Source organism: Heptranchias perlo, chromosome 9 (assembly GCF_035084215.1).
Source record: "Heptranchias perlo isolate sHepPer1 chromosome 9, sHepPer1.hap1, whole genome shotgun sequence".
NCBI lineage: Eukaryota > Metazoa > Chordata > Chondrichthyes > Hexanchiformes > Hexanchidae > Heptranchias > Heptranchias perlo.
Genome location: NC_090333.1, coordinates 32,126,657 through 32,154,538, shown reverse-complemented (window position 1 = coordinate 32,154,538; position 27,882 = coordinate 32,126,657). Strand labels below are relative to the sequence as shown.

At 43.7% G+C, this 27,882-nt stretch overlaps 1 protein-coding gene and 1 non-coding gene across 2 annotated transcripts; one reads left to right on the top strand and one right to left on the bottom strand.

Annotated features, from left to right (window-relative positions):
* Positions 1 to 218: 218 nt before the first annotated feature.
* On the bottom strand, positions 219 to 25,818 carry zte38 (zebrafish testis-expressed 38). Its single transcript, XM_067990125.1, has 14 exons — positions 25,734 to 25,818; positions 22,981 to 23,125; positions 19,660 to 19,723; positions 19,317 to 19,353; positions 19,007 to 19,027; positions 17,806 to 17,832; positions 17,630 to 17,697; positions 13,847 to 13,998; positions 9,278 to 9,513; positions 8,941 to 8,989; positions 6,328 to 6,389; positions 6,077 to 6,148; positions 3,485 to 3,601; positions 219 to 450 (listed from the first exon to the last, which is right to left on the bottom strand). The coding sequence occupies exons 1-14, from the start codon at positions 25,779 to 25,781 to the stop codon at positions 391 to 393; spliced, it is 1,158 nt and encodes a 385-aa protein (XP_067846226.1). The 5' UTR covers positions 25,782 to 25,818; the 3' UTR covers positions 219 to 390.
* LOC137326054 (U6 spliceosomal RNA) lies at positions 13,235 to 13,339 on the top strand. Its single transcript, XR_010964072.1, has one exon. It is a non-coding gene; the product is annotated as a U6 spliceosomal RNA (small nuclear RNA).
* Positions 25,819 to 27,882: the final 2,064 nt, after the last annotated feature.

The following is a 27,882-nucleotide window of genomic DNA, read 5'->3' as shown; positions in this document are numbered from 1 at the left end:
ATCCTGAATGTTTATTTTATTATTTTTGAAATATGATTTGATGCACTAAAATCAATTTAATGCTTCAAATACTGCCTAACTTCCAACCTAACTTGACTCCTATTTATTTTCATAAAGGCTATTCTAATTCCCAAATATTAATGTTGGATAAATTCTTACTCAAAGTGTTTATCACAGGAAAATACCCTTTAAAAAGCTTGAGACACACGTGACAAAGCTCATGTGACCACAATATTTTATTTCACCATAGATTTCCCCCAAATATGTTTCATACATTTTCTAACCAAGGTAGTAACAACAATGATGAATGTTATTTGAAGTTATGGGTAACAATGTATTGAGTGGGCAAGGAATTCAATATATTAATGTGCTCAATATTATCAGAACACTTCAATTTTTTCTCCTTCTCTTTGTAATCTTCTCTTGAAGCAGTGCAGAGTCACCTGCCACCTGTAATAAGAAATATAGAGAGAAAACATGAGAACTATGCCTAAGCTTTTTTTTGTAACATCACAATATTTAGTGGAAAGGTGTATTTTTTTTTCAGTAAAACCCTTTCTTCCTGTCAAATATCAGTAAAATTCACACTTTTCCTCTCATGGACCATTAATAAAAGTTTGGTGACCTAAATAGTGGTTGTGGCAAAAGATATGGATCCCGAATTTCTTTTTAGGCATAAAAAGTGTAATCTGGGTGGGCGGGGCAGAAATTGAGGCAGGACCCAGTTACACTGGGACCCTGTCCCCTTTTCCATGTCAAAATTTCCTGTGGATTTAGGACTGGGTGTATTACAATGCCATGCAAATGAGGGAATTATGTCACATCACATATTTTCGTCTATTTGCACCCTAGCAATGCTGTATGCAAAGGAGGCCTATGCACCCCTGGCTTAGTGTTGTTAAGGGCATTGGGGGGATTTATAATTTAAAACGCTGCTTTCCCTACTGCAGTCTATCACAGGGCAGTACTGAAACAGGCCGAGTAAAGAACTGGGACACTTTTAAAAAATGTTTGAAGATCCTCAGGTGATCATGGGTGTGTTTCTAAACCCAACCTGAGCCGGGTGCCTCAGTTGCGCCATAAATGGCACGGATGCTGGCAGAAATATTTAAATGTTGGGAACCCAGGGAACTAGAAACGGGGTTAGGGGTACAATTAGTGGGAGGGTAGAAGCTCCACTATGTCATACTTAACGGCGGTGGAGTAGTAAGAACGGAAATTTGGAATTTTCTTACTGAAAGTGCACTGGGAGAATTCTGAGGAAGCAACAACTAAACTGTGTTTAAATAAGCAATGCAACAATAAGCAATGGTTGGGAGTGTAGTATATATGTAAATTAAAAAAAATATTGTCCTATCATCATTCTAATATAATCTGATGCATGCTTAACAGAGCTAAAATGTGTGTGTGGAGAATTGTGTTGCTCTTTAAATCAATACATATACATCTATCTATATCGGTCATACATGAAAAATCTTGAATCTGCGCACGCCTCTCGTTATGTAAATTTCCTCGCTATTTCCGGTGTAATTACTGTGCAGGAATGGTGTGGGAAGTTTTTTAAGCGAGGAAAATTGGATGCTGCACTCTTTCATTTCACTCTCTAATAATCTAATTGCATGTCTTAGCAATATTTTAATTTCACTTATATACTCAAGCACCATCTGCACCCAGAGGGAAGCACGGCTTGGCTCCAAGCCAGAGATGAAGAATGCACAACTTCACTCATTCAGACTTCCAAATTTTCATGGAGGGCATTGAAGACAGGACGAACAGACCCAAGCATGGGTGTCACCAAGTCACCCCGAATTATCACTCGTTTCATCCCCAGGACTGCAAAACAGTGTTGCCAAAAGTTCTACATCCACAGCAGGGCAGAAAGGTAACACACTGCACACCTCTCCTTTTCCTTCCTTGCCCACCTTGGACACTAGCACACTCTTCACCCTCTTAAAGCAACACTTGCTTAACTCATCACACTGCATTCTGGTTAAGGAGGGCTTGAACTTGGCATTTTACACTATAACCATCCAGCTCCCTTCGCTGCAATTACATACATGCACAATCCTAAAACTCCTTCCTCCACTTTAACAGCCTCATACCCCCACATTTTTTACTTCACCTCTCCCATGCCACATGGCACACACTCAACTGCTGGCCTTATGCTCATCACTATCTTCTTGCAGGACAAATTGGCACACAATTCCCGCCACAGGGAGGGCTCTGGAGGCAAGGGTTGCCAACCTTAAATACCTCATCCACTTTGAGGAGAAGGATATGGAGCTCATGGGGAGGCACTCAGCGTGTTGGTGTGAGAGATGGTGAGGTTGGCAGCATCTTGCCGACGGCAGGTTACTGACTGAGCACTTATACCGCCGCCCTGGCATCCCTGTGAAGCACCACACATCCACAACCTTCCACCCCCTTCTCTGTCTCCTTAATCCCAAGGGGGTAATACTCATTTCATTCATAGCTTCTATTTTTCTTTCCTGCAGATCCACAACAGCAATGGGCAGCACAGAAGAAAGATGATGATGATGGTGGTGAAGACGACCAAAACATCCTGGAGTCACAGCTGCATGATACTGCCATCTGTCAGGACAGCAGCACATACCAGGCCTCTAGCCATCCCACAGTGGAACGTGGGAGGCAACACCAAGCTGTCAAGGAGCAAGCTGATACAAGATGAGGACCACCTCAGTCCCATGAGCCTTCTGCAGAGCATGAGAAACCAACGATCCTGTGATCCCGGCCCTCAGGTAGCACATAGAAGGTACGGATTTGGTGTCAAAGATAGACTTTGTTCCACAGAAGAGAAAACTTCAGTGATGACATGTGCTGTGATGCCTCTTGCAGTAAAAGCTGCCTGAGTCTCCTTTGCTCAATCTTGTAGTGCTGCTCTCCATGATGAGTATTCCCATTGAGAATGGCATACCTGCTCTTGAGAAGCCCTGACTGTGGGTAGAGTGGGGGGTGTAATAAAATCTGCCAGTGGTCTGACCCTGTGAGAAAGAATTGCAGGTGTCTATAGGTAGAACGGCAAAAAATAAAGCTTTAAAATAATTTCCTACCTGCAGAAATCTGTATTAAAAGATCTCCAGACCCTTGTGTCAGGAACGCTTCACCTCCGCTTTGTACAGCTGATCCTGACAGCTGCTGCACCTCATGGAACTCAGTGTAACTTATCCCGAGTGCAGGAATAATTTAACTGCAATAGTTTGCACTGGCTCTGACTTTGACATATTCAAATCAGGTTAGTAACGACTTGACAGGTGGATACGTAAGAATTGCATTAGTGCGAGGAAACTCAGGTAGAAGCCATTTAAAGGCTTCCACCCTATGCCATTTCTGCAAGATATGTGCCTGGAAATGGCGAGGAAGTTCACCCCATAAGTGTTTATATGTTTATGTATGTATGTGTTCAAATTTAACCTCTTAAACTAAATGGAACAAACAGAATAATTGATAAAGATTCTTCACTCACATGATCAAGTTCAGAGATCATTTTTTTGACTCGTACAGATTTTATGACCTGCGTGGTGCTCAACTTTTGAGGTTCCTCATGTACTTTGCCGTTTTCCTGGGAGTCATTCCTTTGTACCTAACAGTGAAAGCCCTGTAATTTAACTACACATATACCAAGGTTTTGGACAATATAGTAAAAATCATTTTGAAAAAATACAACACACACATAGGCATCAAACTATTGCAGTTAAATTTTGTGGGGAAACTCTTCTTTCAAGTGCAATAGTTTTGCACTTGAATAATTTTCTGTTACTCACACAATTATTATTATTTAAGAGGAAGCAAACTATGGTTATTAAGCATTGTCACATAATGCAATGTAAAATTTTAATCCTTAATCCAGAAATCATAACCAGATTAATATTTTGCAACCAAATTCATCTTCTGTATTTGTCTCTATTAAAAATATTTTTTCACTCTTTTAGATTGTCACAGATCAAACGCTGGTGCCTGGTAAAGAGAATGAGAACATGACCTGCTTCTATCTTTCTACCAATCTCATTTGTGAAATTTTCTTGACCATTAAGAGTACATGTCAATACATTGGTTCACCGGCCTTTAATTTACCTCCTTGTTGGAAAGTAACTGGCCTTTACTGCTGCTTAAACAGCGGAGGTGCTGAGTGGGAGACCACAAGTGTAAACCTGTGTTTCTCTCACATCATAGCACCATTTTCTACACACTATCATTGTGAAGTCACTTGCGACTGCTTTCATCATCCTTCGCCATTTGACAATTTGAGTAGCAAAAGGTGATCTACAGTCAACCTTTGCCATAGGGATGGGACTACTAGTGGCAAAGTCACCTTCTCCATCAGCTGTTATGTATCTACCTCCTTCCAGGGTAGCATAACCATCATCTGCAATATCAGCTAATTTGATACCCACAGGTGTATCAAACAAGTGACTAATACATCTTTGAGCAGGCTAGCATTTGCAACTCCTTTCATACTGAATAGTAACAGAAGCATGGCACTGCTACCCAATTTCACCGCAATACTGCATTTCCCAAACTACAAACAGTTATTGATGGCATTCACATGGTCATCTGGATGGCAGGTTCCAAGTCCTGTAACAAGTTAATAGGCAACACTTAGTGGCATGCATGTATACTTGGGCTATCTAACTGGTATATGGTATTGATGGATAGCCTTATGTTGGCAGCTTCCTTATCATTTTCTTCTATGTTCGTTCCCAATTCCTTCAAGAGTGGACACAACATTCACCGAAGGCTGCCACCATGTTGGTGACCGCCTCAAAAAGTTCAACTACATTAATTATACATGACCTACCCTTCACAAATCCATGCTGACTCCCTTTGATCAGCTGATACTTGTCCAAGTGCTTAGACAGTCTGGTCCCAATATTAACGGGGAGCTGGGGAGGGTGCGGGGCAGGCCATATTTGGCTGAAGAACCCGGCAAGGCCTTGCCGATCTCAGCGGCTGGGCCTCAGTTAAATAAAATGCCGCAGTTTCCCTTCCAACAGCTGGCCAGATCGATAGCCTGGCTGGTGGGCGGGAGCACAAACAAGCGGTAGGAGGCTGTAGGGACGGTCCCCAGCAGTTAGTGGAAGGAAAGTTCGGAGCAGTCATCGGGGCTAGGAGCGAGGGGGAGGGTCTGTCACCGATCGGGGCCAGGAATGAGGGGGATAGCCCAGTTCAAAAGGAGGCCCAAGGCTTCCTTGAGAGGCCCAGAGGAGTAGTCCTACCCCACATGAAAACTTGAAAAATAAATTTCAAACTTACCTGCTGGGCCTCTTCCGGTTTTGCCTGACAGGGGAGCCGACACTGCCCTGTCGCTCAGGCCTCGACTTGAAATTGAAGATCGGGTCCTGATGACCTCATCGGACCCGATCTGCATATTTACAACAGGACCCCGCTTCCTTTCTGAGTGTGTTCTGCTTGCCTGCTCTAACGAGCAGGTTAATATGGGGGACACCAGGAAGGAAGCGGGATCGGTGGGGGTAACTGACATCTGTTACTTTAACTGCACCCTCCACCACCCCCACCCCGGCCTGGTTTCCGCCAGGTGGTGACGGTTAAAATCGGGGCCTCTGTCTCTGGGTAGGGTTGAAATCACATATCTACTTCCCTAAATTTGTTTAACTTCTGTAGCATCACTCCTAAATAATATTAACTGGTGTAACTGTTACATCAAAAACTGCTGTAAAACCTAGAAGTTAAGATACTCATTTCACACCTTTAAGACAGTATGCGGTGAGCACCATTGCTAGCTAAAGTTCTAGTCTGCCAATTACATAGCTAATATGTTTGCTCATCTTCTGTCAAGGTAGATGGGAGAGATGCCTTCCAGAAATAAATCATCCCATCTTGGGGGGGAAAAAAAACATTAAACTCTGCATAACAAAAAGACCTCCTGTTGGTTGAACCAAGAGCAGCTTCAGGAAAGGTACTTATAGATTAATTGGTGATGCTATCCTCTCTGCTCTTCAGACTGGAGCACATTGCCTGGAAGTAATGAGTGCTAGGGATGGAAGAGGAGAAAATATTTCAAATGAAATATTGCAACAAAGGCACGTAGACTACTGACCAGCACTTTTGTAAGTTTTGACCTCTTGCCTGATACATCCAGCTCTGCTGCCTTTGCTACTAACTGCTTTATCTAAAAGAAAAAAAGTATAAGACAAATGAAAAGTTGATATTACAGTACACAATGATCGATAAAGATTTAACAATTGAAGGATCAAGTGAGATGTAACTAAAAATGTCATGATATTGCAATATGCTGATATACAATAGATGTAATTGCACTGTTTGAAGTAGCACCAAAAATAAAAATACCTCTTTCTCTGACGCACTGAATGATTGCTCTTTAGTCACACATTTCTGAAGTTCAGATTGAGCTGTTAAAATATGAAAAACACCAGAAGGTTACATATTTTCCAACTAATTAGTGTATAGATGAGATACTATCCCTAAAAATTAATATGAATGTATATAGTGATGTAGTAGAATGTTGCATATTCACCCTTCAATGATTGTGACTATTCACCTATCTCAAAATATAACTTTTTAAATCTATATCATAATTCACAACCACAGTCGTGTTGTCCACTGTTTTACTCACAGAAGTTAGCTTGGCTTGATGCTCTTGTGAATCAAAATTTCATACAGTCCTTTTCCTTTTCCGACTGAAAATTACATACGTTCACTTATTTGACCGTGCCATATCCATCCATATTTTGGTTCTGAAGGGGTCAGATATGCAATATTCCAATATATACAAAACAAAAATAAACATAAAAATTTGCTGCAGTTTATGAAATTAAAGTCATTACTTAAACAGCACGCTTCCAGGACAGCATCTGCTTCAGGCTTTGGGAAAGGATAGTTGCTAACAGTACAGGAATATGCAGACTTCGTGCCAAAGGAGAGAGATGACAATTATTCTGCACTTGGGCATGAATAACTAAATGAGTCAGTTAAGCTGAATGGCCTTTACCCATTCCATCTTCTTATGTTCTTGATGCTGACTGTTGTTCTATCTGACTGCCCGTCCAACATCAAGTTTTGGAAGGTCCAAGATTTCCTCCCGTTCAACATCAGCAAAACTGAAGCCTTGGACCTAGAAATTTGATCACATCCAAAAACAGGCACGCAAGGGGTGGGATGCGCACTGCACCCGCCTGTTCACCTGGTCCCAGGCAGCACGTTAAATTTATGCTGGGACCTCATTATAATGAGTCAGGTGTTCAGCCAGTGCTAGTCATTGGCTGAACTCCTGTTTGGGTGCGGGTGGAAATTCGCCATCTCTAATGCCACAAAGGCAACAAGCACCTCTTAAGGGAAGGTGCACTCTGGCTGCAGGCACCAGGGAAATACTTCTGAACACCGAAATGGCTGCTAGATCTGCAAATCGTGCCCTCAGATTCTCAGATACTGCTTTTGACACCCTGGTCCAGGCAGTGGACAGGAGGAGGGAGATCCTGTTCCCCCCGGAGGAAGAAATCCCTCCAAGCAACATTTGCACAGCCAGTGGGAACAAATCTCAGAGGAGATCAATGGCAGGAGCTTAGCTCCAAGGATGTGATTACAATGCTGCAAAAAGTTCAATGACCATCAGATTTATCAAGGTAAAAATACTGCTCTCTTACTTTCTGCTCACATCTCCATTACCTCCAGTCTCACTACTCACAATACTCCCCTCCTCCGTTTCCCTTTGCTCTCCTCCAATCACTTTACCACTCTTCACTATGCCTCATTCTCCTTATACTCACACACTCACCACTATTTCAAATCTCACTTCCCCGCATCTTACATATGACACACTGCATACCAACTATTCTACCAAGACAGGTATATTCTCTAAATACTTCACAAGACGGTCACTAACACACTCCCTTCTTTCTTGAAGGAGAAGGTAACGCACAACTCCAGACTGGAGGCTGACAGCAGAGGAGGCTGAGCCTGCCTGCACACTCTCTCCACTGTCGAAGAAAACGTGCTGACCATTATGGGTAGGGGCAGAATCATGGCTGTGACGACTGACAATGCTGGAGGAGACATCGCGCAAGGTTTCGTCACACCTTATACTCCTTTTCCCTTTTGTAAACAATTTTACAACACCAAGTTATAGTCCAGCAATTTTATTTTAAATTCACAAGCTTTCAGAGGCTACCTCCTTCGTCAGGTGAACGATGTGAAAATGAAATCCTCGAGATTTCATTTTCACATCGTTCACCTGACGAAGGAGGTAGCCTCCGAAAGCTTGTAAATTTAAAATAAAATTGCTGGACTATAACTTGGTGTTGTAAAATTGTTTACAATTGTCAACCCCAGTCCATCACCGGCATCTCCACATCCTTTTCCCTTCTTAGTTCTATCTTATCCTACACTCTGCATGACAAACTGAAGATGTTTTCACCAGCCACTCATCTCTCCTTGCTCTCCTTTCAAACTAAAAGTTAGCCATTGTCACTCTCGAGAGAAAATGTGGTGGTATCTCTATCACTTGAAGAAAGAGAACCCAGCCTTCTTGATGATGCACTGTCACTCAATCTGACCCTCACAAGCACATTTAAATATTTCAATTTGGTATTTTAATAGTTCTGGCATGCACCCTGGATGCCTACGGAGCAGCCCCAACCAATATGGTGGTGCCGCACTTCCAACTGGTACTGAGCGTGCATGCCACGCCCGACACTGGATGCTTAGGTCCCTGTTTTGTGTCTGAAAAACATGCGCCATGCAATCAAATTTCTAGGTCATCCTCTTTAATTCCCGCTAGCACTCATATTTCATTAGTTATCACTTTAACCCAAATTGGAAAATGCTTCTTTTAAAAAAAATTGTTTGCTCTAAGCAATAACCTTCCTGAAATTTTCTGTAGCTCAGGAAGTTGGATATTCCAGCCACTGCTAGAACATTCATTCAACATGCTAGAAATAATCATACCTGTAATATTTTGGTAGAATGGAGTATCTTCCTTTACAGTATTTCTGTCCTGCACCAAATGAAACAAAACACAGTTAAGACACTGATTGTAACATGTCAAAACATGATAGCATGTTTGTGCGACCTCGAACACTATCCCTTGCAGGCCACTAGAAAGTTTGGTGTTGCCCTTGGTGTCCCACCACAAACATTACAAATCTTTTCTGCTCTAGGCAAGCAACAAGATCAATCTTGAGACATCTGTCCTTGTTATATGTTTCTAGCAGAACCACATTGTTGTACAAATAACTAACATTCCAAAATAAACGATAAGCAGTTAGTTAGCATAGGCACTCACATTTAGGATGGATTTGACTTCCTCCATTCCCTGCTGTGAAGTTTCAATTTCCTCATTTAGAATGTTCTCTTTCTCCAGCTGTTCCATTGTATCTTTCTCTGTGGTGACTCGCACTTTCATCATATGGAATGGAGTTGGCACGTCACCGACTTTAAAATGGACTGGGGTTCCCTCGAACCACACAGCATCACACTCGCCTTCTTTAAACCCTGGGGGCTGGTATTCAGGTGGTGTCACTGTCAAGTAGAAAAATATAGCAAAATTATTTTTATTTACAAATATTTATTTAATAATATTAAAGATTAAAATATGCATATATGCAGGGAGTACTTCATAAATTCTAATGTTTGCCTACATAACTGATCAGCCATTATCTAATTGTATTGCAGAACAGGCTGAAGGGGCTGAATGGCCTACTCTTGTTCCTGTTTTTCACACAATGCAAATGCTCTTCATGCCATTTGAATTGACACCAAGTTCTATAAAGTGCTCGTACTGTATTTGCTGACAGCAAAAATAGTGTAAGGGCTAAAGCCTGTTTCTGTTAATTGTTGGGAAACAGGCTGGAAATTAGGGGGAAAAAAGGAAAAACTGTAAATGTTGGAAATCTGAAATAAACATAGAAAATGCTGGAAATACATAGTAGGTCTGTTAAGAGAAATCACAGGTTATGATGTTTTAAGTATGTACCCTTGATCAGAATTGAGCCACTGATTTATGGTGACTGAATAAGTTAAACAGAATCTTTAGTCCATGGTGTTCTGGGATTTTGGGGGAGATTGAAGTCTTTTTCCATGAAAAATGTAAAAGAATTGCCTTGATCATTGTTCCTTTAGCTTTGCTTTTAATTTTTGTCTCTTACCTTCTTTTAAGGACAGAAATATACAGGAAGATGGAACCATGGAGGTTTATAGCATCGAACAGGGCTTTTCGTTCCATCATGCCTATGCTCACTCTTTCCTACAGCAGTACAAACAGCTGATTGCCTCCATGTTGCCTAGTATTTGGAGGATTAGCAGTCATGAGGAGGGAGATCATGGGGTTTAGAAGCAGTGGGCTGGGCATTGGACTTTAGTAGCATCGAAGGAATCCTGGGCTTGGCCGCAGTGGAGGACTCCTGGGGTAGGGGTAGTGCCAGGGTTTCTCTCACTATCGGGGTACAGAGTCTTGAGATGTGGTAGGACTGGGGGAAAGGGGAGATGATATTTGGAGCTTTGAGGGAGGTCTTGAGATCAGGTAAGAAAGGGGGCATCCCAGAGTCTGGTAGCGCTGGGGGAGGGTTTCTGAGTTCTGGTAGCAGTGTGGAGCAGGGATCTGGGGGTCTGGCCCCAATGAAGGTGTGTAGAAAGCCTCAAGTTCTGCAGCACAGGAGAGAAGCATCCTAGGAGCACTGAGTGGGCAGTGTCAGTGTCAAAGTGCAAAGGATCTCAGGGGTGTGTGAAAATGGGATGGGGACTCTTGGGCCTGGACCTTCCTTCCATGTTTGTGGTGGGGCAGTTCTAAAATCTGCCAATGTGAAACTGCTGCCAACTCGCCGCAATTTCCTCCCAGAACTCTCATTTGCCTTACAGAACAATTTGGAGGCCAGAAAACCATCCTTCATTGGCTAACCGCTACTGGAAGAGAGGGAAATACAGTTCTGGCGCAGTCTTTAAAAGGATGCAACTAATTAAAGAGCAACATCACTTTTCAGCAAGATGACAGAAGGAACATCAGCCTTTGGGGTGTTGGCAGCTGATCGAGCTCCTTTTGTGGAAGTATTGCAGGCAGAAGTGGGGATCAGGAAGGACCATCTAATAGGCACTGAAAACAGGAGGCCTCATATGAGAGTGGTGCAGGCTGTCTTGAGGAAGCGTCAGAGGCAGTCAATGTAACCTCCACCCCAAGAACTGCCACACAATGCAGAAAGAGGTTAAATGACCTCACAAAAAGGGGCCAAGATAAGTTATCATTCTACATCCGCTATCGCTCATACACCTCCTTACCTTTCAGATTCTTTCTCTCTCAGCACCTGGGTGTTAAGGAAACTCACTTCCGCTAAAGGCAACTTTTGAAAGCACTCGGACACCTTCTTTACTCAAAGCCACTCACTTTTCCTGCAAGTCTGCTAGTGTTCAAGGACACTTCTTTTAAAGTGAAAATGCAACTTCATTTCTCATCATCATGGCATGCATGACCTCATATTATAGAGGTCTTCCTGATACTCACAGGCCTGTAACATTGTCTTCTCCCCTTCCAAAGGAAAAGATGGCATATGGCCTGCGCCATAGAAGGACATCTAGGGGAGGACCACCATCACTGAAAATCCTGAGTCTGCAGGAAGAAGATAAACTGGAGAGCCTGTAGGAGAGACTGAGGTTGGAGGTGAGTTGGCAAGAGAAAGTTGGTAAAGGTTGGACAAGACACATCATATGTAATATTAGCTTCTTGTGCTTTCCTGAAAGTATTGCAATGCCCATACACTCATCCTATTTCTTCAAGGGCAAATGCCACTGTGGGCACAGCAAATTAGCTCTTTTGGCTTTCATTTCCTAGGTACTTCCAGATCCACAGCTGCTGTCATGTTCTCTTCAGCTCCACCCTGGCATCTTATCTGTACAAGCACCAACATAGAGACAACCACTTGTACGTAATTAGATAGATAATCATCAGGTCAGTTTACCGAGAACCAATGATAATGAGGACCTGAGAGTGCAAGAGAGGGAGAGGGCCATTCCCCTACTGAGGGAGAAAAAACGACTGCCCATGGCTCAAAAGAACACTGAGCATCAATCTCACATGCAGGAGAGTTTCCATGTATATGGTTGAGATGAATAAGTGGGCGGAGTGCACTACCTACATCTGTAACACATTGCAAAAAGTTTCTCATGACCCACAGAACACCTTGGAGAAATTGCTGCAGCATCAAGATGCTAGGATGAACTTCTAAGCATATTGGTGGCCTCTAGAGTGCCATCTAGTGCCTTTCACGACCTCAGGACATCTCAAAGTGCTTTACAGCCAATGAAGTACTTTTGAATTGTAGTCACTGTTGTCATCTAGGGAAACACAGCAGTCTTTTTGTGCATTGCAAGGTCACACAAATAGCAATTAGATAAATAACTAGGTAATCTGTTTTGATGATGTTGGTTGAGGGACACCACCTTCAGTTACATCCATCCGAGAGGGCAGACAGGACCTTGGTTTAACATCGCATCTGAAAGACAGCACCTTTAAAAGTGCAGCATTCCCACAATGCGCCGTTGAAGTGTCAGACTAGATTACATGCTCAAGTCTCTGGAGTGGGGCTTGCACCCATGACCTCTGACTCAGACGAGAGTAATATCACTGAGCCAAGACAGATACACTACCAATACTTCAATAGATACTTTAAACAGAATACTTTCATAGGGCTCTCAAGACCTCATTGGGACCAGTGATCATATAGATTGTCATCCTTTCGTGGATTGCTGGTCTCTGGTGTGAAGATTATGTGCTTGTTAATTAGAATTTGTTCTTTCATGAGTATGAGACGGCAATGGTTTGGTCCACCCAACTCCTCGTAAGTTTTGCAAGATTTGATTTATTCACAGAGGAGAGCAGGTGGGTATGGCTTTCTTACAGGAAACCAACCTCAACGCTGCGGGGCTTTTGTAACATTCCATAACCAAATAACCATTAAATTCTGATTGACTGTTTACTTAACAACAATTAGAGTTTGCAGCCTCAGGGGGACACAGCTTCATTGTAACTGAATAAATAATATACTGTGTGTTGCATGGTATATCATTCCCATCCTTATAAAACAGTAGGATAGATTTTTTTCTTCACTGCCTTGGCTGTAAACTGGTGGAGCAGATGAATAAAAATCGGGCGGGTTCAATAAAGAACGGGCGATCTGCTCCACAAGATTACGGTCCGGGCCGTGAAGACAAAAAATTACCCCAGTGTGTCATCCAATTTAATGTGAGGAACTGCTTTGGAAATCCACTAGTATATGTTAAAGCTGGAATGATGTACATAAAATTAGCATGGCCCCTGCACAAGAATGATATTCAAAGAAAGAATGTGGAACAGCAGTAAGACAATAAAGGAAAAACACATCTTAAGCGAGAACCATTGTGGGGACAACTCCCACATCGAGAAACAGTATAGATGGTACAAAGACAAATTACCTAACTCGTAGAGTCTTTTTCATCATTCGAATGAACAACCCCCACGTACCAAATGGACCGGCACCAGGCTATGACCTAAGGAAAGCAATCACATAAGGGGTGGCCTCCCTTTAAACCAAATAATAAATGACCTTGGTGGCAGTCCAATGCGACCCGTGCAATATGAAAGGGTGCCATTGCTTGACTGCAGTTAAGCAGAGCACTATAAATGGGTGCTGTGGATTCAATGAGCACTGACTGAGCAATGAACAGGACCCCTAATGAATGGGGCTCTCTGTACTGGATGAAACATCCTTTTCATTTTCTCTAGGATGATATCTCACCTGGTACAGGCTGAAAAGTCCAGACAAATATCACAGGAGTTGGTGTCATGCTGAGTAGACAGACAATTCCTGAAATAATAAACCAAATTTACCTTCATCATAATAGAAGAGTTTCATTGTCAGAGACACATCATTAGGAAGAATTTCAAGGCTCTGCATCAAGACAAACAGCTTACGGATGAGCAGGATGGAGGCTTTCTTCGTATCTTGAAGGCTTACTTCTGTTCCAATATGCTTGTTTTTGCTGTACAAATTTAAATACATGGGGATGAATGCCCTTGCTATTTTTTGCATCTTTCTGGAGCATTATCAGGGTAACTAATTTATTGTGGCAGAAAAATCGGACAGAAGCCATTTCTGCTGATTTTCTGCCATTAAATTGCACCCCCCCTGCCACCCACCCCAACCCCAACCCCATCCCCCCATCACACCACCCGCCCTCCATCCCACCTCCAAACCCCGAGTTCCATTGCACTTTCGGCCTTTCCCGCGAATCTCCTGCTGCGCCTTGTGTCCCTTCATTTAAATATATGGATCTGGCGTATATGCACCCAAATACACCCATAACCCGGGCCCAAACCAATTATGAAGCTTAAAAGCTTGCGGAATTTTGGATGTAGGTGATGTAAGTACTCGTAACTACAATACGCCCAAATCTCCTCAATCATTTACGTCTGTCCATCAAACCCTCTGTCTGAACAAATCCACGCCCACAAAACTGGCTGCACCTCCAATCCAAAAATGTCAGTATCTGCTAATTGCGCTTGTTCGGGGGTTCTCTTAACATTACGATCGGGAGGGAGGCGATCGCGGGGAGGGGCAATGATCGGTTTGTGGGGGGGGGGTGGTCGATGACCGTTCACGTGTGTGGGATCGCAGCAGGTAAGTTTGTTGGGCCTAGACGAAACACTTGTGCTCCTCCTGGTCCACAAGCAGTGCAATAAAGGTACTTACCTGTTGATCCGGGCCATCTCGCTTCTTCTTACGGGGTCAATCAGAAGGCCCGGGAATCTGGTCCCATAAGAGTTAAAAATAAAAAACCTATTCAAATGGAGGCCCGCTGCCTCCTTAAGAGATTTTACTGACCAATCCATCTCCTTAGAGCTGATTGGTCGCCTGCCCCTCGTCCTGCCTCCGTTAAAACCAGAAGTGGGCAGGTTGGAAGTGGGTTCTACTTTTTTTTTTACAATTTTTAGCTTACCATCCGCTCCCAACCCACCGATCCGTGGTGTTAAAAATTTACCCCTTGCTCTGTATTTTCTGTTTGCCATAGCCCTGAACGCGCATCTTTCTCTAGTTTCTTTCCTAGTTCCCCTCATGCCCTCTCTGAGCTCATTTTGTCCATGAGACCCACCTCCTGCTCCCTTGATCCTATTCCCACTAAACTGCTGACCACCCAACTTCCCTTCCTGGCCCCCGTGTTAGCTGATATTGCTAACACTGCCCTCTTCTCAGGTACTGTTCCCCTCCCCTTCAAATCCGCCGTTATCACCCTCCTCAAAAATCCACCGTTGACCCCTCTATCCTTGTAAACTACCGCCCCACCTGCAACCTCCCTTTCCTCTCCAAAATCCTTGAACGTGTTATTGCCTCCAAAATCTGTGCCCATCTTTCCCGCAACTCTGTGTTTGACTCCCTCCAATCAGGTTTCCGCCCCTTTCACAGTACTGAAAAAGTCACAAATGACATCCTATGTGACTGTGGCAAACTATCCCTCCTCATCCTTCTCGATCTGTCTGCAGCCTTTGACACAGATGACCACACCATCCTCCTCCAATGCCTCTCCTTCATCGTCCAGCTGGGTGGGACTGCCCTCACTTGGTTCCATTCTTATCTATCCAGTCATAGCCAGAGAATCACCTGCAATGGCTTCTCTTCCAGCTCCCGCACCATTACCTCTGGAGTCCCCCAAAATTCTATCATTAACCCCCTATTTCTCATATACATGCTGCTCCTCAGCGGCATCATCCAAAAACACAACGTCAGGTTACACATGTATTCTGACGACAACTGGCTCTACCTCACCACCACCTCTTTCGATCCATCCACTGGCTCTGATTTGCCACACTGCTTGTCAAACATCCAGTACTGGATGAGCAGAAATTTCCTCCAACTAAATATTAGGAAGACCGAAGCCATTGACTTTGGTCCCCGCCACAAACTCCGTTCCCTAACCACCGACAACATCCTTCTCCCTGGCTGAACCAGACTGTTCGCAACCTTGGCATCCTATTTGATCCTGAGATGAGCTTCAGTCCACAAATCTGCTCCATCACCAAGACCGCCTACTTCCACCTCTGTGATATCGCCTGTCTCCGCCCCTGCCTCAGCTCATCTGCTGCTGAACTCCTCATCCATGCCTTGTTACCTCTAGACTTGACTATTCCAATGCTCTCCTGGTTAGCCTCCCATCTTCCACCCTCCATAAACTTGAGCTCATCCAAAACTCTGCTGCCCATATCCTAACTAACATCAAGTCCCATTCACCCATCACCCCTGTGCTCGCTGATCTACATTGGCTCCCGTTGGGCAACGCTTCAGTTTTAAAATTCTCATCCTTGTTTTCAAATCACTCAATGGCCTTGCCCCTCCCTATTTCTTTAAGCTCCTCCAGCCCTACAACCCTCCAAGATCTCTGCGCTCCTCCAATTCTGGCCTCTTGCGCATCCCCAATTTTAATCACTCCACAATTGGCAGCCGTGCCTTCAGCTGCCTAGGTCCTGAATTCCCTCCATAAACCTCTCCACCTCTCTCTTCTCCTTTAAGACGCTCCTTAAAACCTATCTCTTTGGCCAAGCTTTTGTTCACCTGTCCTAATATCTCTATGTGGCTGGGTGTCAAATTTTGTTTGATAACAGATCCTGTGAAGCACCTTGGGACGTTTTACTATGTTAAAGGCGCTATATGAATGCAAGTTGTTGTTAATGCATTTTTATGGCATCAGTATAAATCATATTAAAAACTGAAAAGCTTCCCTGATTGTTCTTAAACATGGTGTGCTTGATGTGAATGGTGGTTAAATGAGTTGAAACTTAAATTTTAAGACTCAATGAACTCACATCCTGACCAGCCAGGGAGTCCTCCAATGCTGCTACAGCTGGGTCATGCTGCAAAGGGATTAAGTGAGTGGGCAAAACCGTGGCAGATGGAATTCAGTGTGGGGAAGTGTGCAGTCATCCACTTTGAATCTAAAAGATCGATCAGAGTATTTTCTAAATGGTGAGAAGCTAGGAACTGTGAAGGAGGAGAGGGATTTAGGGGTCCATGTGCAGAAATCACTAAAAGCTAGTGGACAGGTAAAAAAAATAATTTGAAAGGCTAATGGAATGTTAGCCCCTATCTCAAAGGGGCTGGAATACAAAGGGGTGCTATAGTTGCATAAACTCTGGTTAGACAGCATCTGAATTGTCTGTGGAATTTGCTGCCCCAGGAAGCTGTGGAAGCTACATCATTAAATAAATTTAAAACAGAAATAGACAGTTTCCTAGAAGTAAAGGGAATTAGGGGTTACGGGGAGCGGGCAGGAAATTGGATATGAATTTAGAATTGAGGTTAGGATCAGATCAGCCATGATCTTATTGAATGGCGGAGCAGGCTCGAGGGGCCGATTGGCCTACTCCTGCTCCTATTTCTTATGTTCTTATGTACTGTGTTCAGTTCTGGGCACAGCATCTCAGGAAGGATATATTGACCTTGGAAAGGGTGCAGCGCAGATTTATCAGAATGATACCGGGGCTAAAATTATGAGGACAAGTTGCATTCCCTTATAGAAGATTAAGGAGTGATCTAATTAAGGTGTTTAAGTTGATTAAAAGGATATGATAGGGTAGCTAGAGTTAAACTATTTCCTCTGGTGGGAGAGTCCAGCTAATTACCTTAAAATATCCAGCTTTGGTCCATCTGCAGTGTACTTGAATTTAAACTGGTAAGACTCAATTATGCTCTGTAGGTAGACATGGGATTAAGTCTAGTTACAGTTATCTTTAATTTCTATCCATAGACAAAATTTTAAATTGTATTATAAAAAATTTCAAGAAGTATAAATACTTACATTTGGATCCTCGGGATCTCTATGAACCTAGATATTCAAATTTACAAAATATGTACTGTACAGAGATCATGTTCTCCTTTAAAAAGTTAAACATTTAAATAATCACTACAGCTACGAGATAAATATATGTATAGAATATCTACATGTCAAGAATATAAAATAATCAATGACGAATGACGAATGACCAATTTCCATTCAATAATCAAGCCTTTTCCTCCCTCTGGCCCATGTATGACTTGAACTGTCATGGAATCGTCCTTCATTTTCTAATTTTCTTCTCTCTCCTGAACATGTCAACTCATGCTGGGGTGCAGTTTGACTGGCACTGGTAACCTTCCTGTCCCTTGCCCAAGTGACCATTCTTCATGGGTGAGCCTGGATAATAAGTCTAATATGGACAACTCCCCCACTGTCATGATTAATTTAGAAACTGAACAACTTGTTGACACAATAAAAGTGGACATTGGTGCAGTACTGAACGTCCCACTAAGTGTTGCTAGCACTTCTTTTCCTTTAAATTAAACACCGCAGTGTATCATACACTATTTACAAATAAAACAGAAAATTCTGGAAATAAGCATTCGGTTCGTCAGCATCTGTGTCTTTCACAACATCAGGACCTCCCAAAGTACTTTACAGCCAATGAATTACTTCTTTAAAGTGCAGTCACTGTTATTTTGTAGGCAAACACGGCAGCCAATGTGTGCAGAGCAAGGGGTCTCACAAACAACAATAAGATAAATGACTATATAATCTGCTATTGATGGTGTTGGTTCAGGGATAAGTGTCGGCCAGGATATTAAGAGAACTCCTCTGCTCTTTTTTGAATAATGCCATGGGATCTTTTATGTCCACCTAAGAGGGCAGATGGGACCTCAGGTTAACATCTCATCCAAAAGATCTATTAATATTTTAAACAGACTACACACAAAACTTTAAACCATCTTTTCTCTTTACAGTTGCTGACAAACCTGTAAAGTTTGTGCATTTCCAACCTTTTCTTTTTTTTCCATTTTCGTCCTTATTTAAGAAATGCTTTTATTAATAGTTTCATGAGTGTAATGTTATTACTGTATCAACTTTCATCCATTTTGTCTCATTGAATGGACTCCAGAATACTGGTCTCGGAAATCTGAATGAATTGCTAGTTTCAAAATCTTAAGTCTAATAGTGATAGCATAAATTTTTGAAATGTACTTACTCCCAGAACAATTGTTCGCAGCTATCAATTAAAAAAAAGAGAAACACAGAAAAGCTTGAGCTGTTTTGCTTATAAACGATCTAAGGATTATGTAATTACTGTGCATGTAAATTTGAGACATTAAAATTAAGCTTTATGATCTGAAATGAAATAGACATAAAATCTAACTTTACATTTGTGTTACTGACACCCTTCAAAAATAAAATAGCAAAAGATTTTGAGCACTTAAAATAACTGGAACACACAAGTTCCAAATTTACAAAATGAAATATTGAAAGATAATTTTGTATTTGACACAAAATGGACTTACATATCTTTTCTCCAAAGCATCGAAGCATCCCATCATCCTGGAAAGAAAGAACATTTAAATAACTGTATTCAGCAATAAAAATGAGGATTTTAAGTAAAATTTGAATATTTCAGATCAACATTTCACATATTAAAAGTTTACCTCCTGGATCTTTCAATAAATTCTGCACAAAGCATCATCGAGATCCAATACATTTATTTCACAGAATTACAATGTCTCACAAATTTAACACTTTCTACAATACTAAACAAATGATTGAAACAAAGAAAGATCATTTTTAAAAGATCATTTAATAATGTGTTTTATCGTTACGTTATCTGCAAGTAAGATACGGTGTACTTACCATTTTACTACTTTAGATGCTCCAGGAAATCGACTGTCTTCACGCAGAATTTTTACACACATGCCTGAAAAATGAAGAAGTTACATTTATCAAAGTTTACCATTTTAAAAATTCCAGAAGGTGCTTGTGGTATATTATCTGAAATATAGAATATATCAAAATATAATGAATTACATACTTGAAAGAAAAAACTTGTAAGGCTGTGGGGGATAAAGCAGGGGAGTGGGAGCAATTGGTAGCTCTTTCAGACCGAATGGCCTTCTTCTATGCTGCATTATTCTATGATTCCAGGGGCTCTAAATTGGGCCGCGTAGTGCCCGTTGTGTAGGCGCTATGCAGACACCAAAGGACCCAAAATGGCGTCTGGAATGTGCGCGCACACTTCTAGCGTGATGTGCGCCGGATGCCATCTTGGTAAAGGTGTTCGCACACGTGCAGATAATGAATGCCGGCACCACGTAAAGTAGGGAGAATATGCAGTAGATCAGTGTGCAACGCTGATTTAAAGGGACAGATGCGATTTTGAAACTCCATGCTCCAGCCAACGCACTGTTTTAACCTCGCACAGCTGAACAGGTCTTAAACAGCATGGAGGACCCCCCCACCCCGCACCCCCATCAGCGCTATTTAAAGGGATCATGCAGAAGTTACAGGTTAGTTGCTGGATTATTGCTTCTGGCTGCTGATGCATTTGTACTTGTTTTTGGAGGTCTCCTATACTTGAATACTAAGACTAGGGGACATAGTCTAAAGATTAGAGCCAGGGCCTGCAGGAGTGAAGTTAGGAAACAATTCTACACGCAAAGGGTGGTACAAGTTTGGAACGCTCTTCCGCAAATAGCAGTTGATGCTAGCTCAATTGTTAATTTTAAAGCTGAGACGGATAGATTTTTGTTAACCAAAGGTATTAAGGGATATGTGGCTAAGGCGGGTATATGGAGTTAGGTCACAGATCAGCCATAATCTCACTGACTGGTGGAACAGGCTTGAGGGGCTAAATGGGCTACTCCTGATCCTATCTTCCTATAATAAAGTTTCAACACTCCATGGGGAGTGGGCTGGCTAGCTGACAGGCAACAGCAAGGACACTGGTGGAGTGGCAGGGGCGGGACAGGAATGCTGTCATCCTGAGAGAGGACAGCGGGTTCATGTTCAATGGAGCCACTGCCGCATGCTGCCTCCTGTTATGCGCCACCTTCTCCTGCAAGAAAGCGGGACATATATCGGTGAGTGTCCTGCAAGATGTTTGGGTGATGTGGCTGTCATGGTTGAATAGCTGCCAATGTGTGTGACCTGTGACTGTGGGTGTGTGGCTTGCAACAGTGGTAATGTGTGAGGGTGAGCAGAAACATTTGATTGGAAGAGTTTATTGGTAGGTGGGTGATGGGGGTGTAGTGCGTGGAGCAGTGGATGCGGCTAGTGGTGCAGTTGGTAGGAGATGCCATTTGACAGTTGACCTCGCTCACCTTGACCACTCGTGTCAAAGCATTGAACTTCTTCCTGCACTGCATCCATGTTTGTGGTGCTATGTGCCTGGCATTGACTGCATCCCCTACTGCCTCAGGAACATATGTCTGGAGGGCCTCTTGCCCCCACTGCGAAAAAAGGATGCCCCTCCTTCTGTCCACCTCTTGCATCAAGACCTCTACTGCATCATCAGAGAATCTTGGTGCACACAGTCTTGCAGGCCTGGTACAAACTCAGATCGGCAGATTGGTGAGGTCTGGCGTGCAGATTGGAGGATGTGGTACTTAGTAGCACACAACCTTTATTTAATGTTTTAAAATAGCTCAAATGTAAGGAATCTTACAACACCAGGTTATAGTCCAACTGTTTTATTTGAAAATCACAAGCTTTCGGAGGCTTTCTCCTTCATCAGGACACTCACTGAAAGCTTGAGATTTTCAAATAAAACAGTTGGACTATAACCTGGTGTTGTAAGATTCCTTAGATTTGTCAACCCCAGTCCATCACCGGCATCTCCACATCATGGTTAAAATAGCTCAACAGTTTATAAACATAGGGACGGGACCTGCATCTGTGTTTTACGTGTGAGATGTCTGATTGCCATTCAGACGCCGTGCGGACCCGTATCTTATATTTTGCAAATAAGAGGTGCAGGCTGCCTTTAAGTGGTACTAGCTGCTCGCGATAACAGGGCCCTCTGCTGGTAAGCAGCCACTCAACAGTGCAGCTAGGCCTGGCTGCTTGCAGCAAACAGGTAAATCATCAGGTAGCACCAATGTTACGTGCTGCCTGCATCTCAACGACGCTCCAGGAAGGAATTATTAGGATGGATGACCAAAAGCTCGGTAAAAGAGCTGGGTTTTAAGGAGGGTCTTAAAGGAGAAGAGGGCAGTGGAGAAGCGGAAGGGTTTTAGGAGGGAATTCCAGAACATAGGGCCTAGGCAGCCAAAAGCACAGCCATCAACGATGGGGTGAAGGGGGGACAGATGCACAATAAGCCTGAGTCAGAGGAACAAAGAGGTCTGGGAGGGGTTGTAGGGCTGGAATAAAATATGGAGAGCCAAGGCCATGAAGGGATTTCCACACAAGGATGAGAATTTTAAATTTGTACAGCAGAATTTTAGATGAGTTGAAGTTTACAGGGCACAGAGGATGGGAGTCTTCCTCCTACCGATCGTGGACTTGGCAACCGTCCCCGCCAACCCCCCATCCCTACTTACCTTGCTGGGGACTATTTCCATGGTCTGACCCACCACCAAATTTGACTCTCATCCACCGGAGGATGGTGTGGCCAACTGTGTGAAAGGTCGAGGGTGAAACTGCAGAGAGGTCGAGGAGGACGAGGAAGAAATGTGCACCATTGTCATAGAGAATGTCATTTGTTACTTTGATTAAGGCCAGTTCAGTGGTGTGACAGGGGCATGTTGACACATGTCAACTGAATAATTTAAACAGTAATTTAAATTGATCCTGATCCAATGGTTTGAAAAATATCCATTGGCAACTCTATGGAAACGTAACCCATTAAGCAAAAACCACTTGTATAAACAAGATCTGTTGAATAAAATTATTTTACAGTACTGTATAACTTGGCTGGGTAAAAAATCTCTAGCCCAGCAGCAAGTAACTGTAGAGAGCTTCCAATTTACTTTTATTTGACAAGCTAACCTTCCAAATCAAATTTGGAACATTTCTACTTTTGCTCTATGTTTCTCAAATCACCACAGATTATATTATATGTTTAAGTTTTGTTATTTGGGGCAAATAAAACCATTGTCTGTACAACCACATCATTGTTCTGGTGTATCTTCTCAGGGATAACTCAACTTTATGTTAAACTAGTGATGTGTTTACCTTCCAAGTATCGTGTTCTATAGGCATCTTCCGGAAATATCCCACGCAGATATGTAATGCATGATACTCCCACAGCCATCATTCTCTTAATGAAAACAAGGGATTGGTGTTGTGTTGTTACGTCATTGGGAAATATTGCACTCCACTAGCAGCACAAGAAGAACAAACATCAGTGGAAAAATAGAGTAAACCATTTGGGAACTATTCCATTTATTAGAAAGACCTCACAAACAACTTTTTCACAAATGGAATAAATTAGGTACTTTTAGCTTTATATTTACAATAGCCCAGAAATGTTGCTCCTTCTCTGACATAAGGACAGCGGGGCAACCAGAAGTTGGAGCAAAAGGTGTCTCCGCTTTGTTTCTTTTCCTTCAGGACAGCAATAGTAAATTCCAACGGATGGGTTGGGGTATGCCTCTTCCTCCTACCCACTGCAAGCCCAACTTCAGTTTGATGGCATTCCCAGGATTCCCCAGAAATCCTGCTAGGTACATCAGCATAAGGCCATAAGTAGTACCTACATCTGCAGAAAGCAGGAGTAGATGCATTTCTGGGCCACACATGAGCCCCATCAAGCAGGAATCGAAAAGCAATCAATTGCCATTTGATTCTGGGCCTATCAAATACTTTTACAGATCCACCTAGTTTTTGGCCTATCTATCTGTAGCTATCCTAGCCTGCCATTCAGAGATTGCAACTGCTCTACCGGTTGAGCAGCTCTCTTCTGCTGGTATTGGCACAAGCGCTCGCTCTTATCTGGCACAGGGTCATGCCGGAAGTTCTGCCCTACGGTATTTCTGGTGGTGCAACGGTGCCAGTGGACTTTCTACCCTTTACATATCTATAATCATACAATATCTATCAGTACATTTTTCAAAACATTGTTAAAATGTTGTGTGCTTCTGAGGTGGAGCCTAAATCTCACAGGCAAATTCCAATGTGCAAAGTTCTCTGACAAAACAATTAAACTCTCAGTGACCTGAGACTCTGTTTGTTTAACAATTAGACTATACAGCCTTAAAGCTGCACTCCTCCATCTTACCAGAAAACATATTCTGCATTAAATGTATAACACTCCTGTCTTTATAAAAATAATCATCCAACTTATCAGCCCTGATTTTGTGAGTCAGGGAAAAATGGGGGTGTGCTAACACATGGCACAAGCTCACTTACGCCAGTAACACAAGGGAAGGTCATGCCAAACTCTGATGGGAGTCTCTCCCCATAATTTGAATAGGCTACTACCACAGGAAAGGTTTGGCCAAAGAGCTTGGCCTTTAGCACACATGCAAGGGAACACAAAATCTAGTGAGGCAGCAGCTGTTAAGGCTGCAGCTCTTCCTAAAAAAGGAAGTTGTGTTGCTGCAGAAATGTGGACTTCTCGTTCACAATGGCACAACAGAAACATGGGGGCAACATGGGTCCCTTTGATGATGCGGCAGAGTTTCAGGTGATGATGGAGGAGGTATGGCTCCCCGCACTGAATTTTTACGGTGAAGTAGACCATTCATTACTAAGAGGATTTAACAATCTGCACCTGTAGTAGGGCCTTGCAAAATGACAGCTTTTGTGAGCGAAGCCACAGGATATCCCCAATCTATAAACATCTGTATCTGTTATTAAAATCTTGCCAAGTGTACGCAATTCCTGTTCATAAACATTATTTATTGTTAGCATGATTTCTAAGTATCACAATATTGTCAACATTTACAATGTTAAATGGTATGTAAACATTTATAGAGAAAAATTCCAACGTCAACAGTTGCCTGTCATGGTGCAGGCCTCCTAACAGTGGCAGCTCTGTGGTGCAAGACGTTCAGTTCTCGCCACTGTTTTATTTTGCCTCCAGTCTACTGGTCACACAAATCAACTGTTAAAATCTCCTGTAATCCTCCTCTATTGCCCACACAACTGATGACTTGAAAGGAATATGAACTGCAATCATCCAAACTTGACTGCTGCTTCTATATCCCCCAAAAAATCCCTAAAAAATGGTTTTGCCTTGGCCTGCACTCCTGGCTCTGAGAGCGGGCAGTGGGTTTGTGATGTGGAAGCACACTCAGCTGGGGGGCCATGTCTATGAACAGGAAATAGACTGAGCTTGAGTAGGATTCTTTTGAGCTGCAGATACAGCCAGCTGTGGGGAGTACTAATGGGGCCAGAGTCTGGTAGTATGGGGGGGGGGCGGAGGGGAGGGGGGATTGCGGGGGGGGGAAGCAGCGTTTTGTAGCCTTGTGAAGAAGTAGGGCCCAGAAGAATGGGACCAGACCTTCCCTTGGCCCTCTTCAAGCCATCAGATACCAACCTCCTCCAGAAACACATTTCCATCTGTCAGCCTCCTCTCCCCCCACCCCATCCCAACCCACCCAGGGGCACTTTGTGCTGTCGGGCACTGTCCACACCACTTCTTCCATTGTCAGCCAGTTCCTATTATTACTTCCCTGCTTTAAAGACAGGAAGTGCATTCAGATGTAAGATTTTTAACACATTACAGATATATCAAAATATATTTGTATTGATATGTAAAATGTGTATAAATCACACTTTGAAACAAGTTTTCATGTCTTCTGAATATAGGGAAACAATTTCTGCTTTTTTTCCCGAACAAAATAGCAACCATAAAAACAGAGTAGCTGATATACAAAATGTAACTTGTAATTTAATTTGAATGTCTAGCATCCTTGTGTCACTTACAGCATTCTATGCACTAAAATCTATTCTTACACTAATTTGCTGAATGAAAATATTACCCCAGATACTTGTTTCTCAGAGGCCCGTATTTGTTGTGCTGTTGCCATGGAAACAGGAAGGTTTTTCTGCTGTTTCAATTGAACTGTAATCCTAGAGTAGAAAGATACATCATAGTTCAAAGTCAGAATTCAAAATAAATATGAAACGTAAAACCTTGGATCAGTAATTGATCCAGCATGAGTAGAGTAAGTGTGGCTGTATCATTTATACTGTTAGTACTTCAACATTTTGTTGTTTACATTACAAAAGATTTTGAATTACATAGAAATTACAATATGGAAACAGGCCATTCGGCCCAACCAGTCTGTGTTGGGTTTATCCCTCATAAGCAGTAGTCCTAATCCCACATGCCTGCCCTCTTCTCATATCCCTCATCCTTCAACCAATGAAGTAACCTATTCTTAAATGCTGACATGGTCTCTACTTTAGTCACTAATTCTGGTAGTGCATTCCACAGCCTCATGATACAGTAAAAAGGTTTTTACTGCTCTGTCCTAAACCTTTTGCATTAAATCTTGTTCTTTCACACTGTATTATCTATTGTCTCCCTCTCATGTTTTCTCACACTATTATTTATTCTCTCTCACACTCCATTACCTGTTCTCTCGCTCTTGTACTCTCTCGCACTTAATACCTGTTCTTTCCATCTTGTACTCACGTTCTATACTCATTCTCTCCCGCTCAATCACCTCTTCTCTCACATGTCTGCTTTCTCACTCTCTTGCGCTCCCTCACACGCCATCACCTGTTCGCTCCCTCACACGCCATCACCTGTTCGCTCCCTCACACGCCATCACCTGTTCGCTCCCTCACACGCCATCACCTGTTCGCTCCCTCACACGCCATCACCTGTTCGCTCCCTCACACGCCATCACCTGTTCGCTCCCTCACACGCCATCACCTGTTCGCTCCCTCACACGCCATCACCTGTTCGCTCCCTCACACGCCATCACCTGTTCGCTCCCTCACACGCCATCACCTGTTCGCTCCCTCACACGCCATCACCTGTTCGCTCCCTCACACGCCATCACCTGTTCGCTCCCTCACACGCCATCACCTGTTCGCTCCCTCACACGCCATCACCTGTTCGCTCCCTCACACGCCATCACCTGTTCGCTCCCTCACACGCCATCACCTGTTCGCTCCCTCACACGCCATCACCTGTTCGCTCCCTCACACGCCATCACCTGTTCGCTCCCTCACACGCCATCACCTGTTCGCTCCCTCACACGCCATCACCTGTTCGCTCCCTCACACGCCATCACCTGTTCGCTCCCTCACACGCCATCACCTGTTCGCTCCCTCACACGCCATCACCTGTTCGCTCCCTCACACGCCATCACCTGTTCGCTCCCTCACACGCCATCACCTGTTCGCTCCCTCACACGCCATCACCTGTTCGCTCCCTCACACGCCATCACCTGTTCGCTCCCTCACACGCCATCACCTGTTCGCTCCCTCACACGCCATCACCTGTTCGCTCCCTCACACGCCATCACCTGTTCGCTCCCTCACACGCCATCACCTGTTCGCTCCCTCACACGCCATCACCTGTTCGCTCCCTCACACGCCATCACCTGTTCGCTCCCTCACACGCCATCACCTGTTCGCTCCCTCACACGCCATCACCTGTTCGCTCCCTCACACGCCATCACCTGTTCGCTCCCTCACACGCCATCACCTGTTCGCTCCCTCACACGCCATCACCTGTTCGCTCCCTCACACGCCATCACCTGTTCGCTCCCTCACACGCCATCACCTGTTCGCTCCCTCACACGCCATCACCTGTTCGCTCCCTCACACGCCATCACCTGTTCGCTCCCTCACACGCCATCACCTGTTCGCTCCCTCACACGCCATCACCTGTTCGCTCCCTCACACGCCATCACCTGTTCGCTCCCTCACACGCCATCACCTGTTCGCTCCCTCACACGCCATCACCTGTTCGCTCCCTCACACGCCATCACCTGTTCGCTCCCTCACACGCCATCACCTGTTCGCTCCCTCACACGCCATCACCTGTTCGCTCCCTCACACGCCATCACCTGTTCGCTCCCTCACACGCCATCACCTGTTCGCTCCCTCACACGCCATCACCTGTTCGCTCCCTCACACGCCATCACCTGTTCGCTCCCTCACACGCCATCA

Bases quoted from the DNA above. Each gene is read 5' to 3' on its own strand.
- zte38 (XM_067990125.1), bottom strand. From the start codon at position 25,781: ATGGCAACAGCACAACAAATACGGGCCTCTGAGAAACAAGTATCTGGG. The intron at 23,126-25,733 runs GTAATATTTTCA...TTGTGCTGCTAG, and splicing joins CTGAGAAACAAGTATCTGGG to TGGAGTGCAATATTTCCCAA. The intron at 451-3,484 runs GTGAGTGAAGAA...TTCTTATTACAG, and splicing joins TGATCTCTGAACTTGATCAT to GTGGCAGGTGACTCTGCACT.